The 20,401-nt window shown below is 35.1% G+C and overlaps 1 protein-coding gene across 2 annotated transcripts in view; it reads right to left on the bottom strand.

Moving 5' to 3' along the window:
* LOC150076569 (helicase ARIP4) overlaps positions 1 to 20,401 on the bottom strand; it is a 566,013-nt gene that overhangs the window by 182,798 nt on the left and 362,814 nt on the right. For both annotated transcript variants that reach the window (XM_090388127.1, XM_090388128.1), the window contains 3 exons: positions 16,101 to 16,245; positions 7,093 to 7,247; positions 1,938 to 2,181 (listed from right to left, as the gene is read on the bottom strand). In XM_090388127.1, the coding sequence (XP_090244253.1) occupies positions 1,938 to 2,181; positions 7,093 to 7,247; positions 16,101 to 16,245 (544 nt within the window). The remainder of the gene's footprint in view (positions 1 to 1,937; positions 2,182 to 7,092; positions 7,248 to 16,100; positions 16,246 to 20,401) is intronic.

The raw sequence follows: 20,401 nt of genomic DNA, 5'->3' as shown, positions 1-20,401 counted from the left end.
GTTTTACCACTATCCTAACTGGCATCAGAATCCCTGCTCTTCAGAAATTCTGATTAGGGCCATCAATGCCCTATCCCAATGGAACTTGATTATATTCCTACTTTTTTGTTTAAAAATCGCCTCCTATTCCTTCAGTGAAGAAGTTATGAAGTTATACAACAGAATCCCTCAAAAGGAGTCAAATCAGGCTGAATTCTAGAGTTCCCCCAGTTCCAAAGGTGAAGAACCCTACACTGGCTGCCAAGTAAAATTTCAATTACCTCCCCATTTATCAAATGCTTAAAGAAGTGCATCTTCAAGGTTGTTGCCTATTAGATCCTTTCGAAGAAATCTTAACATACCCATTATGCAATTACACAAAGACCATCAAACTTGTCTACAGACACTAATTCTGAAAACCATGCATGCCTGGGAACAAAGCTCAGTCCTCTATGCTGTTTTCTTGGATCTCAAAGCAGCCTTCGACTTGGTTCAGATTAATCTTCTCATTTGTCTCCTTAAGAATTACTATAGGTGGGGGGGGGGATTGTTGTCAGCACTACTGTTTTCTGCAATTTTCTACTGCTCATGAATGAGTTATCTGCATTTTTAGCACATGCTGACAATATTGTCTGTTAATTTGTGAGTTAATGTGAGTGGTAACAAGACTCGCCTGCTCAGGGTTCACTCACAAGTGAGTGAGCCCTGTTACCACCTCACCAGCTGCTGCAGATGTCCTGTCACACTCCACTCTCCTCTTTCCTCTTTCTGCAAATACACCAACTTCTTTGGGCCCCAACTAAATTCTAAAAAATCTAAATATGCCATTTTCTGTCCTAAAGCACAAGCAGACCTCAATCCAGCATCCTCTCTATGGCCCTCTCTTTCAAGGTGTATTTTTCTTGCTTTCTTACTCCCATTCATTCAATCAAATTCTTAGGTGTGGTAATGGACAAAAATCTGACCTACAACGAACAGATTTGCTATCCAGCAACTACATTCAAAAATGCTATGGGCAACCAGGGGTATGAAACTGGACCTCTGCAGAATGCACAATAAAGAGACTCTCAGAGAGTACATCCTCTATTATTTCAGCTCTCTCTCTCTCTCTCTTGTGGTATGCCATGGAAACCTGGTCTGTCTCTCCCAAGTCTAGCACGAAGAGTTTGGAGGTCTAGAATTTTGGGTCCTAATGTGAGCCGATAATTGGGTTCACATACCTTATATCACCACTTTATATCAGTCCTATAGAACATCCTCTACACTCTTGCCCAACGTCTAGCACATGGGTGGAAAATCACAATGAGACTTGATCTCTTCGAAATGCTTGAATTTTTCAACATCTAGAAGATCACTGGCTGGATGATTTCAGGCAGAGCTTTCAGAAGTTGTCTAAGTGCTCTGCTCAAACCTGCAGAAACTGTCATCTTTTGAAGTGACACTTTCACAATGGTATCATCAATGCACTGTATAAATGTGATATTAATTTGAGGCAAGGGACTATTTAAGTGTTTGTAATATGCTTGCAATTGTTGAGACAATTAATTCTGACTCCTTAGTGACAGATCTAAATTTAACATTGTTATATGTTAACTACTAGTTTAAGTTGTAATAGGATGTATGCACCTATACTCCTCCATACCTCTATCTTTTTAATTTTATTTCACAGCCACAGTAATATTTTTGATTCCTCTGGTTGAAACAGGAATCGTTTTATGTAAATTTTTGAAAATAAAGAATTTTATTGCTATTATAGCAGATGCCAAATTGAAAGATTCAGAACAATACTGAAAAAAAAAAACTAGGACCACACTACATAGGAGAATAAGAAAAATTCACTAACAAAGGTATGTATACACCTATTAATTAAATGTTCCATTCTGATAGATTATCATTGCATCAGATACATCAACTTGTAAAATTTCCTTTATTATTATAATTACTGCCTATATACTTACGGAAATAATGTTTATTTCGAAGCCATTTTACAGCACCAGTATCACTTCCTATTATTCCAGGTCTTAAGGGTACATTTCTTACGGCGAGAAACTGTTCCAATAAATCAAGGGTAGAAAGAGACTGACTGAAAACCAAAAGTTTATCCCCAGCACTCACAGATTGCTCAATAATAGCAAATAACACTGCCATCTTGTTGCTGTTTTCAATAATGCCAGGTTTGTAATCATTCAACAGAGGAAATGCCTTTAAGGATAAAAATATATTATTAATAATAAGGAATAGAGAAATATAATAATTAGCAAAATATGAATTATTACCATGTATCTCAGAAAGAAATATGACAAAATATTAATTTCAGAAAATGCAACGTCATTCAGAAATCACTTGATATTTTAAAAAAACAAAAATTAATCAAACAGTTTAACGAAATAAGGGGAAGTTATGAGTTTCTTTTTGCTAATTCTGCTATGAGAATTATCAAAAGTGATGCATTCTTAAAAACTCTTACTATTTCCTATGCACACATGCACTATGCTGAAAACACATAAGTATAGCTCTAATAAGCTATGATTAAATTATCATAGATTTTTGGCATATCTAACATACTAACAAAAGTTTTCAGCTTACATGTGTCCTGATATCAATTAGAGCGACATCAATATTACTGGATGGTTCAATATTTAATTTCTGTCCAGCATGTTCACCGGTTGCTATTAATCATTATTCACATTCAGACTGAATGTGAATAATGTATGGAAATTTGTCTTCAGCCAGAGGTCGATTGATTGCCAAAATAAATTAAAGGAAGAACTAGACAAATTATTAGAGGGATGGACAGATGATGTGGTAAGTGTTATTTTTAGTTGATATTGTATAAGCTTGCTTTCTTGCATCATTTTTCACTACTCTTACTACTTAATATTAATACTAATATTTAATTACTTAATTTTTAATTACTTAATATTTAATACTAATATTTCACTACTTAATATTAAATATGATAATGCTCTTGCATCATTTTATCGTGAATCCCTCTGACCTAATGTGGTTGTCCTAGGTAAAAACAGAAAATTTATTTATTACCTATTTGACAGGAATATCACTTCTAGAAGAGCTGGGCAAAGAAACTGCTTTTTACAAGAATTAGCAAACTTTCTGATATATCAATTTCATAAAAGAACAGTGAAGACATCCTGGAGGATTTGCTTTCGTGAGTAAGTAGGTTAGTGTGTGAGATAGTATGTCCAATGCGCAGTCTGGTTAGAATAACTTGTGCTGATTTGAAAGTGTCTGCAATTCTGCCCAGACACAATAGGAGGGAGTACATGATGAGAGCCTTGTCAATCAATTCGGCCTTGGAAAGAATGTGCAAAACTCAAGGGGTAGAATTTTTTTCAGCATGGTCTGTGCTTGTTAACAGGAGAGACTGCTTCTACAGGGATGGGATACACTTGAATAGAAAGGGTGCAAGAATATTGGCTGATGCTATCAAGGAATTGTTAGGTAGGTCGGAAAACTGATAGCTTGGGGGGGGGATTCACAGACTAAAAGGTTAAAAGTAGCCACAGACAGAGGTGAAGGTGATTCTTGCACAACTTCTATTAGAAGTTGTAGCGACCTGGAGCGATGGGTGCTGGGGATTTCAGGGACTGATGGCAGTCATTGTGAAACAGGTGGTTATATGGTATGTGTCAGGTTAACTAGGAATAGGTGCATGTATACCAATGCTAGAAGTATAGTAAATAAATTTGATGGATTTGAAGTGTTGGTCAAGACATCAAAGGAAGATATTGTTGGGATATCAGAGACGTGGTGTCACACTGATATTAGGAATGCAGAACTGGAATTTGGGGAGTACAATGTGAACAGAAAGGATAGGAAGGGAGGAGGTGTCATGTTGTTAATTTAGAAAAACATAAAATCAACAGAGGTGCATCCAGTTGATATAGATGAACAGTGCACTGTTGAGTCAGTTTGGTGTGACATAAGCACTGTGAAAGCAAAAATAAGAGTAGGAGTGTGTTATAGGCCTAATGACTCGAATGAGTACAATGAACAATTGTACAGAGAAATAGAGTGGGCTAGTAAATCAAAATGTCTTATAATGGGGGATTTTAACTTTCCCAGATATTGACTGGAACTTGTGGGTTGGTCATTCACACACTAGTAAGACTTTTATGGATTTATTGGATGACTGTTTTCTGCAGCAGCATGTTCGAGAGGCAACCAGAGAGGGTAATACTCTTGATCTGGTTATCAGCAGTGATCATTCGTGTATTAAGAATTTGCAGATAAAGGACCCACTAGGTGACAGTGATCACAGTGTGCTGATGTGGGATTTACTTAAAGATATAATTACCATCAGGGGTAAAGGAAAGGGTTTTTGCTTCCATAAAGGTGAGTACAGTGGTCTCAGACAGTTTTTAAATTCTGTACAGTGGGATCAACTGACGATGTTACCAACAGTAAATTCTAAGAGGGAAGCATTCAAGGAATTAACCGTGGAAGCTACTAAAAGTTTTATACCTATTAAGAAATATTGTTCAAGGTTTGATAACCATTTAGGCCTAAATGGTTATCAAATGAACTAACAGAAGAAACTCGTGACAGAAGAAAAATGCATGGGATGCATATAAATTATCAAGCGACCCAGAAGCCTATGGCAGATATAAGCAAGTCTGTAATCAGGTCACAAAGGAGGTTAGGCAGATTACGAGAAATCTTTGGCAAAGGATGCTAAGAAAAACAGCAAGGATTTCTTTACTTATATAAATTGTAAAAGGAAGGGGATGAATCTGATTGGTCCACTTGATATCAACTGTTGATGATCCTGCTCAGATAGCAAACAAATGAGTATTTTACATCTACATTCACACGAGTTATTAAGGTTTGAAAATGGCAGAAGGTTATCAAATTGTAGCAGGGTGCTTAATGATTTTGTAATAACTGAGAGCAGAGTGGAAGAGAAATTGTTGAAGTTAAACATAATGAAGGCACCTGGGGTGGATGGGATCTATCCAGTTATATTAAGGGCAGCGGCAAAGCAACTAAGCAAAACCTTAGCCATAATTATGAGCATTCTTGGACACAGGGGAGGTCCCCACGGACTGGAGATGTGCAAATGTATCCCCATTTCACAAAGGGGGATCAAAGGGTGACACGGGTAATTACAGACCAGTTAGTTTAACTTCTGTTCTGGGTAAAATAATGGAGTCACTGGTTAAAGATGCACTGTAGGGTATAGACATGACTGTAGCAATAATTCAGACACAGCATGGATTTGTTAAGGGAAAGTCTTGTCTGACAAATTTGATAGGATATTATGATGTTTGCATTTGAAATCATTAATCATTTGATACCCACAAAGTGTATCCATTCATCATGCAGAGACAGATGATTCAGAGAGAGGCTTGTGTAGACATCAGCATGTTACAGTTCATTTTGCGACACATTATCCATGCATTTCTAGTCTTTTAAACTTTTTTGTTAACTTATGTTGCCTTATTTTATCAATTCCAGTTACTAACATAAAGCAACTGGAATGGATTTTTCTAGTGCTAACAGTCTGTTTCAGGTGTATGTTATAATGTGACCTTTGCACCATTCCACCAATGCTTCATTTGAGCCAACAGAAATCAGAACAAGTTATACATGTAAGGAAATTAATACTTATGACCATGCAGTGGCAGCAAACCTGTAAATTTGGCTTAAAAATAATGGTCAGGATAAGCAGCCATTCGTGCAGTTGGCTTAATTTCAGGAGATTTAACTTAAACAGTTAAATCACCTGAAAAACTACTGAAAACAGTGAAGCTGAACAAAATCAAAACACATACAATAGCAGCGGTGGCACCACCTTTCATATGTGTTCCACGCTTCTTGGATGACAGGAGCATGAAGTAGATGCCTTCACACTCCTAAAACCGTATACACAGTGACTAGAGACAAATCATGGGTGCACTATCACACACACACGAGAAAGTAAATGTGCAAATTCATAGAGGAACCACACAGCTCAACTGAAGATACACTGTACCCAAACATTAGCAAGGAAGGTGTTACTCACTACACTTTGGAATTATAAAGGAGTGACTGTGAAACATTACCCAGAAAGAGGAGGAACAGCAATGAGTGACAGATATTTTGATGCGCTTATGATCCAATTAAAGCCAGAAAGAAATGTTGTGTCTACTTGCATCAGCATGATAGTGTCTGCCCTCTCTGTCAATCCGATACAGGACACAAAGTCTGAGGTATTACCCTTTCCTCCATATTCACCAGACTTAGTTCCGTATTATCATCTGTTTTTTTTTTTTTTTTTTTTTTTTGCATTGAAAGATGCACTAGAAGGATGTCATTTCTAACATCAGGTGAAGATTAAGCCTTTTGTACACTGTCATCTTGACCTCTTCCAAGAAGCTAACTACGAAACTTATTCTGTTGGGGAATCTGGGCATTAGTGTAGCTTTGTGCACAATGTCATGGGGAAATACAACTATAAACATTACTTAAATTTTTCATTTTAATGATCTTTGTAATCAGAGTTATGAATTTCCCTGACATACAGTATATTCATCTGCTTTAAGTTTAGCACATAAGGGCAACCTATTGGTGAAAACAAATTCTACTAGTCCATAACTAAATGTTCTTTTCATAAAGTTAAATGTGATGAAAGAATATTATCATTTCAATATGGGTTCAACTATGTCATTAAAACTTGTACAAGATTAAAAGAGATAAAGAAAAAAATTTCATTCTAAGGGTAGCAATGGAGGACTGGTATATCTGACTGATGTGTCTTGCTGGTGCATCAGATTCCATATCACAGGCTTGTTTTATATAGATTTAGGAACTATAGTTACCTTGGTTAGACACATCATTTTTAATCAAAGTCAAGCTGTGACTGTTTAAGGCAGCATATCACAATGAACTGCTTATTTCACTAGTCCCCCTAGGGACTAGTGAAATAAACAAGTTTCACTCTTTTTTACTTGCTCTCAGTTACTGACTTTCAGTAGGAAACTACCAAGGGCAAATAATGATGTTCATTAATCACATTCACATGATGTAGCAAGTAAATAAATGACAAATGTTTATAAAATACACCAGTTATCTGGTGGCACCCTAAGTAAAAAAAATATTTTTCCCACTTACCCAGTCATAATTTAAAGAGTCATGTTTTTCTCTAGATGGAAGGGGAGGAGGAGGAGGAATAAAGCTAACTTCTTGAGTATAGCTTCCATTCTGATGGGGTCCATTTATATTTGAAGCAGAAGGCTGCATTGATAATTTATTCTTTTTATTGACTTCTGAAAGACAAATGAATTAATATAGTGTATGTAGAGAAAATATTAAATATTTAACATAGTAAGTCACCAATATCAAAGTCATAAAATGAACTGAAATGAATTTATATGTATTTAATAACACATTTATCATAATTTTGGAATTGTAATTTGCCTTTCAGTTTTTTTCAGTGTTTCAATGTAACTGTAAAACAATTATAAATACCATGAAAATACTAATTAACGAAAAAATCTTCCACGTACTTGCACTGATATCATAGTGAACATTCTGTTATTTAATTATTAAATAACTGTTTATGAGGTATAGACTTTTTACATCTATAAATTTAGTGTTTGATAGGTACCTCTACTTTCAAACAAAAGACTGTACCTTAGTTGTCTTTTATGCAGTCAGTTCCCTATAAGGAGTTAACAAAAACATGCAACTAATTTTCCTATCCCCTCCCATGATGATGAACAACAAATGAAGAAGTTCAGCTCTCCTTTCTTCATTTGTGGCACTTTACATTTCAATCTGGTAACAGCCATTCAACGAAAAATATATACGTTGTTTGCCCTTGTGAAAATCGAACAAAATGTTGCCAGGGTTGGAGAAAAATCCTGGAGTACACATCTATTGCTATTTTTGCTTTTTTTTTTTTTTTTTTTTTAAATAAATACAGCTTATTACAGTTTTTCAGTATATGGCTCATCACTATTGATGCAAAAAAAATTTTTATGATGTGTAGTGCATTGTAAGCCAGAGATGCAATTTTTAAACTGTGATCACCCTCTTCAAGAAGGAACAAAAGAAGTAAACACCTTCACTGTGACTGTTTAAGGCAGCATATCACTTTGATCGAACAACGGAATGAATACTTAAATTGTGCAAGTGCTCATTAGTTGTTTTTTGGAATTTTTTGCAGCAACAATTTCTTCAGTCATTGTACAAATTCGCATATGCAACTTCATATAGTTTTTTTTTTTATTAATAAAAATAAATTACGTGGCAACAGCCATAAGGCCTTGCATTTGGTAATGAATACAACTTGTTAAGCATTATGTCTAGGTATTAATTATAAACATAAGTAAAATATACATATCAAAAAAATATTACATAAAATCAATATTCAAATGGTCAAAATTCTGTTTTTTGTGAAATCTTAAGTTTTTCATTCTTAACCAGCAGTTAAACTACTATTTCTATTAAAGAAAGATACATAAAATGAATAAATTTGGTAACAATGTATCATCTATTCCAGGGTTTCCCAACCTTTTTAGACTTCCGAACCCCTTTCAACATAATATTTTTATTGCAAACCCCTAAGCCTATATTTATGAAATCGTATAATAGTACTGTATTTTTATTATAAAATATTTCTAGTACTACATGTTTATAAGCAATATTACATATTAATATAAAATTATTATTAAGTACCTGTACAAAATGGTCTTTGAGAATAAAAAAAAAAAAAAATTAGTGCGGAAAACATATTTAACACCATATACTGTAAGATAGTAAACTAATCATAAGAAATTATAGGAGATGTGGTTTCTTTCATTGGCAGTGCTTTACTTTATATTACCGTTATTTAATACTAAAATTGTCCAATCATCACAGAGTCTTATGGAATGTATGTAATAAAATCCTTAAACATAATATGTAGTTATAAATGAAAATAAATCCTAAATTTAATGTGATTGTTGGGTTTGTTTTTTTGCCGAACAAAGAGTAGCAATATTTGGTTAGATGGAAGACAGACAGAGCCTCAAATCTGGTTCTGCATCGTTTGTTCCAGTATTAAGACTTCAATGAAGTATAAATCACAAAAGCTCTCTCACACATATATGTAGTTGAAGATGGCAGCAGGATTTTCACAACTTTTTTGCTAAGTGATGGATATTCTGTTTTTAATACAAGCCAAAAGGTTATAAGATTTTTCAGTCTTGAATAAGTTTTGAAGTTCAAATGCTGTTGATATATCAAAAAGGTTTTCTTTTCTGTCACTTTTAGGTCAGCTATTGCCACAAAAGACTCTTCAAATGGATTACAAATCCAGTTCAGATTTTGATATACTCTCTAAAATACTCTCTTTTGTGGAAATACTCTCTAAAAGTGACCTGTAGGAAGTTGAGATGCTCTTTAATATTTTTCTTAACAACTTTGTCCAAAGTTCATTCATTTTCAGTTAAAAAATTGTGTAAAGTGCTAAAGCACTCGGTACCATTATTAATAAAGTCTTCCCAAAATTTTAATTTTTTTATCATGTTTTCCACTCGGTCTTGAACAGTGAAAACTGTTGTATTTGTGCCTTGTAATGATAAACTGAGTTCATTTATCTCTGAAAAAATATCTCACAAATAAGCTAAATTTTGAAGCCATATTTGGTCTGTTGTACACCAGCTAAGAAGAAAAGAATTAATTCTTGTCTTAATTCAAATAAACGTGTAATTACTTTGCCACGTGTCAGCCATCTAATATCTGTGTGTGTCAAAAGGGTTACATGCTCACTGCCCATTTCTTTACATAAAGAAGTGAATAGTCTAGAATTTGTTGGTCTTGATTTTATAAAGTTAACTATTTTGACAGTATCATCAAGTACACTTTTAAGTTGTTGAGACATTCGTCTCGATGCTAGAGCTTGTCTATGAATGCTTCAATGTGTCCACGAGATATCGGTACATATATTTTGATGCGAGCAATAAGGCCCACAAATTTTACTGTCATTGATTTTGCTCCATCTGTACAAATTCGACAACACAAAGACCAATCAATTTGTTGTTCTTCAAAATATGAGTTAATTAAATTAAAAATGTACTCACCTGTTGTATGCTCTGTTAAGGATGACAAAACAGCATATTTCCCTCCACTTTACCTTCATTAAAGTAGTGTGCAAATATAATTAAAATGGCTAGATTGGAAACATCCGTGGTCTCATTTAACTGCAAAGCATAAAATGTACTTTTTTTTACCCTTTCTATAATAATGGATTCAACATCTTCAGACATATAATGTATTCTGCGAGACACTGTGTTATTGGAACGGTATCGTATCCAATTTCTTCGCTAAATTTTAAGCAAACATACACCTGACAATAGCTAACCCCGGGGGCTCACATCTGGTGAGTATGGGCTTGGCACACCCAGGGTCCTGAGCTGCATATCACCATTCTTCTCTTTCTTGGTGATTCCCTTCTCTCTCTCTCAGGGTAACTCGGGAATTTTTTTTTTGGCTGGTGCAGCACAAGACTCAGGATTCCTTGCACCGTATAGCTAATAATAATAATAGCTTTTGCACGTGGGAAAATCAAATTTTCTGAAATATTATGGGCTTGCCCAGTTTTTGCTATTTCATAGCTTACTAAGTATGACGCCTCAAGTGCTTTTTCGCTGTTTTGATTTCCGAGTGAGATATGCAAATCTATATTAGATGTTTTGATTTCTTGCAATTTCTGCTTAAAAAAATCAACTGGCTTTTCCACATAATTTTCATGTTTTGTTTCTAAATGACGAGACAAGAGGGAAGGTTTCAAACTACTATTTCCAAGCACTTCTCTGCAAATGACACATTGCAGGCTTGGATAGTTCTCATCTCCAAGAAATGAAAAACCAAATTTAATATAATCTTCACTATATTTCCTCTTTTTTTTTTATTTTTTTTTTTAAGGTTATCTAGGGACGAATTTGAGGGATGATTTTATTTTCATGCTTCTTATTAATTTGTATTTCAACATTGTTTTTCACTTTCAGTCTTCAACCAATGGTCTATAATGGTTTTTTTTTTTTTTTAAGTTTAAAAATACTATGACTATGAATAAACAATGTAATACTACACAACATTCAAATCCAACACAATATAGGCGCAGCGCATTGACTAGCAATGTTCACTGGAGTTTGTCTGATATGTGACTGAATGCTGTGAATGTACATATTGGTGCGTTCGCACCCAATCTTTCCCCCATTGGCCAGCTAATAGAAACCTTTGAAATTAAGGATTCTATATCCACGTTGAAATCATTGCCTAGCATTGACAACCAGCGAGCTTAAATTAAACAGTAGGGGGATTTGCATTATATTTTAACACAACTAGCACTAACCAATTCCGATATGTTTTTACGGACACGATTGTATACTTGTGACTTAGTGGGGGGGGGGGGGTTAGGGAGGTGAATCACTTTTCCCGTTAATGGGTTAATTATGGATGATAATCAGTGATTCTTTTTTTTTTTTTTTTTTTTTACGTTTAGCTCAGTAATAGAAATCATGCAGTGTAGGATTTCTATTATTAAATTAAATACAATATGTAGTTTTCAAAATAATTAAGTTTCATTTAATGTTAAATGCAAATGGAAAACCTAGATTAATTTAGAGACAGGAAATTGATGGGGGTTAGCAATTACTGTCTTTTAAGGCCATGATTAAAATATAATGCTAATTTTACACACCATTGCAAACTGCAATTTGTTGTAGAAAGCAAAACAGTAAGAAACTTTTTAAAAAAGGCATTTATTGACAAAAAAATCAATGACAGTAAAATGCAATGTGATATTTTTATTAACAGAGTAAGTATAAATCTTTAAACTAAAGTAATGGGGGCGCCTCCATAGCCAGGTGGGCAGTAGCAGCAGTGCGCAGCACACGCTTCTTGATTAGACCGGGGTTCGAGCTCATGACCACCAAATACAGACGATGTGGAAAGGTCAGGGAATGACCGCCGCATATCCCTGGAGCAATATGGCCTTAGTTGCTAATGCTCCTAAAAACCAAATAACAAATAACTGAAGTAATGAAAAGTTAATTTTATATATTACAAAATTTTATTTCATTGTTGTCATACCTGATATTGCTCTTTCTCCCCCCCTTTTTTTTCAAGATTTGAAAACAATAAGAAACTGATGGGTATACCCAATAATCATCGTCATCAGCCATTTTCAATCCACTGCAGAATGAAGGCCTCTCCAGCAACTTTCCAGTTCCTTCTGTTTGGTGCAATGGCCATCCATTTACTACCCACAAACTCATGAATTTCATCTGTCCATTTCCGTTGTTGTCTTCCAGGTTTTCTTCTAGCTCCTCTCGGGTACCATTCTGTTATTTTATTAGCCCATCTGTCATCATATCTTCGAGCTATGTGTCCTGCTCAAGACCATTTTAGTTCTCTAGTTTTGATAAGAATGTCCTTTACTTGAGTTTACTGCCTAATCCATGTTTCTCTTCTTATCTAACTGTCTGATTCCCAATATAATTCTTTCCATTATTCTGCCTAATCCATGTTTCTCTTCTTATCTAACTGTCTGATTCCCAATATAATTCTTTCCATTCACTGTGTAGTTTTCAGCTTCTCATCCATTCTTTTTGGCGAGTGCCCAATTTTCACTTCAATAAGTCATGATGAGGAGTATACATTGGTTCATTATTTTACGTTTCAGATAAATTGGGATATTGATTATATTTCCTGAATGCTATTCATCTGAAATTTATTCTTCTCTTAACTTCCAGCCATTTATCATTATTACACCTGACTTGTGCCAGATAAGCATATGAATCCACCTCTTCAATTACTGCTCTTTCAATCATTATATCCTTTTTGTGCCATACTTGTTCATCATTACTTCTGTTTTAGCCATATTCATATTTAGTCCAAAATCCTTACTAACTATGCATAACTCTGATAGAATTTCATCTATCCATCTCCGCCGTTGTCTTCCAGGTTTTCTTCTAGCTCCTCTTGGGTACCATTCTGTTATTTTCTTAGTCCATCTGTCATCATGTCTTCGAGCTATGCGTCCTGCCCAAGACCATTTTAGTTCTTTAGTTTTGATAAGAATGTCCTTTACTTCAGTTTGCTACTGAATCCATGTGTTTCTCTTCTTACCTAACAGTCTGATTCCCAATATAATTCGTTCCATTCTTCGCTGTGTAGTTCTCAGCTTCTCTTCTATTCTTTTGGTGAGTGTCCAAGTTTCACTTTCATAAGTCATGGTGTATACATTGGTTCATTATTTTATGTTTCAGACAAACTGGGATATTGCTCTTAAGTATGTGACTATATTTCCTGAATGCTATCCATCCAAAATTTATTCTTCTCTTGATTTCCAGCCATTTATCATTATTATAGCTAATAACTTGTCCCAGATAAGTATATGACTCCACCTTTTCAATTACTGCTCCTTCAATCATTATGTCCATTTCTGTGGCATACTTGTTCATCATTACTTTTGTTTTAGCCATATTCATCTTTAGTCCAAAATCCTTACTAACTGTGCATGACAGATTAAGATTTTCCTCTAATTCTTTGGGATCGTGGCTTATGACCACAATGTCATCTGCAAATCGTAAATGGTTTAGGTACTCTCCATTCACATTGACTCCTTTCTGTGACCAGTCTAATCTTCTGAAAGCTTTCTCGAGGGCAGCAGTAAACAGCTTCAGAGATATTGTGTCTCCTTGTCGAACTCCTTTCTCGATTTTAAATTTTCTATTGTCTTTGTCTAGTCTAATAAAGGAGGTAGCATTCTCATATATTTTCTTCAAAACCATAATATATGGGGTATCTATGCCTTGTCTTTCCAGTGTCCGAAACATTGCCTTATGCTGTATGGAGTCAAATGCCCTTTCATAATTTCACAAATGCCAGGCATAATGGTGTTTTATATTCATTTGCTTTCTCCATTAACTGTGATATTACGTGAAGGTGATCCATAGTTGAGAATCCTGTCCTAAAGCCAGCTTGCTCTTTTGGTTGATTTTCATCAAGTATTCTTTCTAATCTGTTAATAATGACCCTTGTGAACAACTTGTAGATGTGGGATAACAAGCTAATTGGTCTATAATTTCCAATTTCTGATTTATCTCCTTTCTTATGTAGCTAAACTATGATTGCATTATTCCACTGCTTAGGCATCACACTTTTTGTAATGCACTTTGTGAAGAGCCTTGCCAGTTTTTTGTTATGTCTCTTCCTCCCAATTTTAACAACTCTACATAACTTCATCTTCCCCCGGGGCTTTCTGATTCTTCATTTTCTTCAATGCATGTTCTACCTCATCAGAAAGAATATCGGGTAAAGGAACTCTCCAGATAAAGTGATCATAATCAGTGATTACTTAAAAGATATAACTACTGTCAAGGGTAAAGGGAAAGGATTTTGCTTTCATAAAAGTGATTACAATAGTCTTAGACCGTTTTTAAATTCTTTTCAGTGGGACCTATTGATGTTAACAAATACCAATGCTAAATATATGGAAACTAAGAAAAAAAAAATGTATATACATAAGAAGAATATATATGGAAACTATTAAAATCCTATACATAAACAAATAAATACCAAAAGTAATATTCTACTAGCAATAAATTCTGAAATGTAACAGGGATGCTGAGATTTCAAAAATTAAGCCAGATTTATGTGTGGATATCCCCCTCCCCCATGATTTGGATAGGTTTAAGCTACATGATTATAGGTCTGTTTCTCGTTCTGATTCAAGACTGAGTTGCAGGTTTATCTCCCATCTGGGTGTATCTGCTCTTCTTTCCACAGCGCCTCCGTAGCCAGGTGAGCAGGAGCAGCACACGCTTCTTGATTAGACCGGGGTTCGAACCTGTGACCACCAAATACGGAGGATGCGGAAAGGTCCAGAGAATAACCACTGCATATCCCTGGAGCAATATGGCCTTAGTTGCTAATGCTCCTAAAAACCAAATAACAAACAAACAAACATCTTTCCACGGTGTATGCTGCTACCATATTAGCTATTCATCTCCCTTGCACAAAGTTGCAGCCAATAGGTTCTAGGGTTAAATCAATCATTCTCTTGCTGCAGTGAGTAGATTCAGTTTACTCACTGCAGGCAATGTAAGAAACCGCACAATCCAGGCATTATATGCCTGGGCTGTGCGGTTTTTCTTACATTTCTGAGTCTGAACATCAATTTTGTGATCGTATTTTGGAGTATGGGGGGGGGGGCTATTTGTGAGGTCAAGTTTGCCAGCTCTGGTAATCACAATTGTGGAACCTACATACAGCATATTATGGAAGTGGTCATTTTGCAACATGATGAGAAATGGAGAGCTAATAACGTCACAAACATTAATTGTCCTATTTCTGCAGAGTTTGTCAGCTGATGTCTGTTTCTTCTTCCCACCCCATCTGTTCCACCTTTTCTTTTTCACATTTACAATCAGCATTAGTTTGGCTTTAGTGTATGCACCTGTTAATTCTCTGAAGGATTTAGTGAAGTGTGTCATACCTACTTGTCTAAATTTATAAAGGGAAACATCACTCAGAGAGCTAATTGGTGTATATTTGTTTTAATGCTCTTAGTCTTTCTATTTTTATTGCTTGTAGTATATTTACTTTTGTATTTATTTGTTTGTATACAATAGTTTCCATATATTTTTTTCTTATATTATATGATTTACTTATTTCTTAATTCTCACTGTATATTTTTGACAAAGTTTTAGTTTACCATTTTGTCGGCTGCAGCAATATTTATTTCCGATGCTCAAGGCCATTTTCCTAATAAGCTTGTATTTGTTGTTGTTAAAAAAAAAAAAGCAGGTTGTTGTTAAAAAAAAGCAGATAGTTTAAATAAATTCAATGAAGAACTAACAAACTATTGGAGTGGATGGATAAGTGAAATGTTATTTTTTTTTGGTTGATACTATATAAGCTTGCTTTCTTGCATCATTTGCCACTACTAATACTAAGAAAAACATGTAATCTGAAACTATAAACAAATACCATCAGTTGTCCAGTATCATGCCACACAAGTTAAAAGCTAAGTTATACTGCAAAGACATTTTTATTTAGGGCATGGAATATTTTGACTGTAAATGGATAATTTGAAAAATGCAAAACCATGTATCTTATTTTCTTACTTTTTCTTTTAATATTGATGTTGCTATTTGGAGGAACAACTCCTGAAGCCAGTGCAGATAAATCAATATCAAGATCATTATCTTCAGTACTCTGAACTTTCTTTTCTTGTAGTAATTTAAATAGAATATCAGGATGATTCCAAATCTAGAAAGAGAAATATATACATAGCAGGAAAATTTGAAGTATCCATAAAAAAAAAGGAAAAAAAAAAAAAAAAAATGAAAAAAATTAAATAGCATGAAATGAATACTATTAAAATTTTATTGTTAATTCTAACACTATATTATATAAAAAGTTCAAATACATATTACATTTAATTAAGAGTAACACACACTTCTTACTATTTATTTTTTTCTTTGTTCCTCTCCATGCACAGTCAATATATACTAGTCCATCACACTATTGTTTGCTTTGGATAGATACACTGATGAGCCAAAACGTGCCCGGAGAGGCATGGATGCTACAAGATTTCTAAATGTGTCTCGTGGTCTGCTACCAACACGTAACCAGCAGATCCTTTAACTCCTGTAAGGTCTGTGGTTGCGACGCTACAGATCGGAGTTGCTGTTCCAACACAAACCACAGATTCTCGATGGGATTGATGCCTGTGGAATTTGGAGGCCAGGCAATACCTGGAAGTCTTCCTCATGTTCCGCGAACTAATCTCAAACAATCTGGGTGGTGTGGCATGGCACATTATCCTGCTGAAAGATGGCACTGCCAGAGGGAAAGACCGTTGCTGAAAGGGTGTACCTGGTCAGCATTGATATTTAGGTAGGTGGTAGATGTCAGAGTGCCTGGCACATGGATGACTGGACCCAGGGTATCCCAGCAGAACATAGACCAAAGCATGACACCACTGCCACCAGCTTGTTTTCATACCATGGTGCATTCAGGTGTCATTACTTCCCCAGGTAAACAATGCACACAATACCCAGCTGTCCACATGGTGCAAAAGGAAACATGATTCATTGGACCAGACAACATTCTTCCAATCATTCAAGGTCCAGTTTCGATGCTCGCATGCCCATTGTAGGTGCTGTCGCTGGTGAACCGTGGTTAGCATGGCCACACGGAGAGTGAAAATGGTACATTTAACCCTGCTGAAAATGGGGTTGCATAGCCTGTAGCTATTCAGCCCCATTTTCAGCAGGGTTAGACGTACTGTGTGTGTGTGTTGTGACACATTACTCCAGTCACCAGCATTCTAATTACCGGCTAGTTTCACCAAAGTCGCCCTTCTGTTGTCATGTACTATACCGGAGAGCCTTCGCTCACCTCGAGCATTGATGAGCAGTGGTCGTCCAACACCATGCAGGCGTTTCATGGGATTTCCCTCCTTGGACCACTTTTGGTAGGTACTAACCATGGCTGACTGTGAGCATCCCACCAGAGGTGCCGTTTCGGATATGCTCTGATCCAGTCACCTGGCCATTACAATTTAGCCTTTGTCAAACTCGCTTAAGTCCACTGCTTTTCCCATCTGAAAAACAAGCTTAACACTGATTAACGGAGCTCAGTATCATGTGTTTTTTATACCGTGTCCTGACCCCTGCTGTAGTTCACCTGCAGTTGCCTCGATTTGCATAACGACTCGTGGGTCATAATGTTTTGGCTCATCGGTGTATAGATTAAAAAAGTTTTTAAAAATTCATTTGTCTAAAATATTTCACTAAAATTAAAAAAAAAAAAAAAAAACCCTCAATTTTTGGCTATACATTTCACTGCACAAAATGTAATTTTTAGTTAATAAATTCATAACATATTACCTATTAACACATTAACAGGCAATTCACAGCACTGGGACCACATTTTTGCAATGCACGTGCTAAATTCATAAGTGTTTTGTAGTCCCACTCTCCCATTTTCATCTGCATTCATTGATAGAGATGTAAAACATTATAGCCTAAATGAATTATCACAGTTGTTCACTTACAAAGTTTGTTATGATGTTCCATTAACCCTGGGGGCTCACATCTGGTGGGTATGGGCTTGGCACACCCAGGGTTCTGAGCTGGATATCACCATTCTTCTTTTCTTGATGATTCCCTTCTACCTCTCTCTCTCTCTCTCTCTCTCTCTCTCTCTCTCTCTCTCTCTCTCTCTCTCTCTCTCTCAGGGTAATTCAGAAATTTTTTTTTTTTTTGCCTGGTGCAGCATGTCTCAGCTTCCTTGCACCATATGGCTAATAATAATAATAATAATAATAATAATTAAACTTAACTTTACTTTCTTTCCAGCATTGAACTGATTAATATTCATCACATGCCTTACATAAGAGTAACTGCTCATTATTTACCATATATTCATAAAATTTACACAAAATCTCCGTCTTAGATGTCTAAACATCAGTGCTGGCATGGTTTTTGTTTTTCTGGTGCAAAAGCAACTGAGGCTATATTTCAATCCACATCAATGTTGGAAATTAGTATTATATAAACCTACTATGTATATAATATAATTTACCATATTGATTGTGTATATTATTATATTGTTTAAATCATTAGTATTTTTCATATTCTTTCAGCATCTGCCTTTCTTACGCTTACACTTTCTCTTCCTTAGTTCTCCTAGGTTCACATCCTGAAAAATAAGCATTTCGGCTTAATATTATGGTATTGAAATTATTTATATATTATATTTATATATATTTTTAGACTACCAAATTTCTAAGTAAAATTTAAGGGACACTACAACTCTGAAAAATTAATAGGGATGCAGTTATGTGGCATAGAAATGAGTATGAGCCTGGAGATGTCTTGTCCTAGCAGCCTATCTACGTTGCTCAGAGATCCTCATGTCTATTTGTCTTAGCTGTCTGTCTACATTGCTCAGAGACTCTCATGTCTGTCTATATAATTTATCACATCTTTTTTTGTTCTTACTACCTTGAGTGTAATACCACACAGTCGGTATATTAATCTAGGATTACTGCTACCCATATGTAGTATCATGCATTTATCAATGCTAACTTCAATTATATTTCTCCACCTATTTGCCTAATTTTTCTAGATCCTGTTGCAGTGGCATACCACGAGTACTATTATTAACCATCCTCCCAGTATGATCTGCCTATATCAATATCATTAATGAATGCTGAAACAACAATGGACCAAGAATTGAATACCCTGGGAGATTCCACTAATAACATCAGTTCAAGCAGAACAGTGCCCATTGATAACCACTCTGTCAATCCTCTCAATCAAACACCCTCCCTCCCTTTCAATCATCTCTTTATAGCAGTAGCTTGCCAATAATATCCACGCTGCTCTGATTTGTACAGCAATATTTCATGTGGAATTAATGATTTAGGGAGAACTGAAAGAAAAGTAAATATGTGATACCACTAAGTCAGATTTATAAAAATATGTTAAATTATACGTATAGAAGAGAGTATTAATCTTTGTAAGAAGTTAGAATCAAGCCAATAAAAATCAAATTTAAAAGTATAAATCCTGCATAGGCTAACCAAAGAAATTTCCTTGAAAATATACATTTGAACACCTTTTTCTGATCATTCCAAACCATGAACCAAATACTAGTTGTTTAATCCATCATAGTTTCATCCCACCTTCCTTAAGTGAAGGTGGGATGAAATGAGTGGGTGCCATTATTTGAACTCTGCTAAGTAGATATTTTGTTACTTGAAAATTGTTTTTGTTATATTTTTGTTTAAAATAAGTAGTGCAGTTATTATTTGTGGTTATTTGACAAATTAGGCCATTCTTTCTTACTTGGCCTCTGAAATTACTTAAGAATTTGAGTCAGAATAAGAGGGAATTCTGCCCTAATGTCAATGTTAATTGCATCAATAATTTCGTATTCTTTTTATATTACTTTTGTAGTTCGGTAATGGTATATTTAATACCAGAAGTGTTTTTACTAAAGTTATAAACTAAGTTTATAACATAACAAATGTGATTATTGTTTATGTATGCAGTATATTTATGTATTTCAGGTGTATTTGATTATTTTGTTAAATTAAATGAAACCAGATTTAGAAGCAATCCACAGCAAAAAGCTGCTGCTAAATGTAAACTAACAAACATATAGAGTGATACATACCATAACTTTGTAGCTTAATATGCATTACTGCAGCATAACCGGTGAATAGTGTAGTGTTATAATTGTACGTAAGCACCTCTTAGTTTAGTGTGGTATTTTCTAATTAAATAAATTTAAATGAAAATCATACCTCAGAAAAAAATTTTCAAAGTAAAGGGTTCAAAGCAGCAGGAGTGCTGAGGCTCAAGGGAGAACTGAAAAGGGCAGTTCCTCTATGAATCAGTTTTATGAAATG

This window comes from Mastigoproctus giganteus, chromosome 13, assembly GCF_048544385.1.
Source record: "Mastigoproctus giganteus isolate SK-2022 chromosome 13, ASM4854438v1, whole genome shotgun sequence".
Taxonomy (NCBI): Eukaryota; Metazoa; Arthropoda; class Arachnida; order Uropygi; family Thelyphonidae; genus Mastigoproctus; species Mastigoproctus giganteus.
The sequence above is the reverse complement of the archived record's forward strand: the minus strand, read 5'-3'. Positions and strand labels throughout refer to the sequence as shown.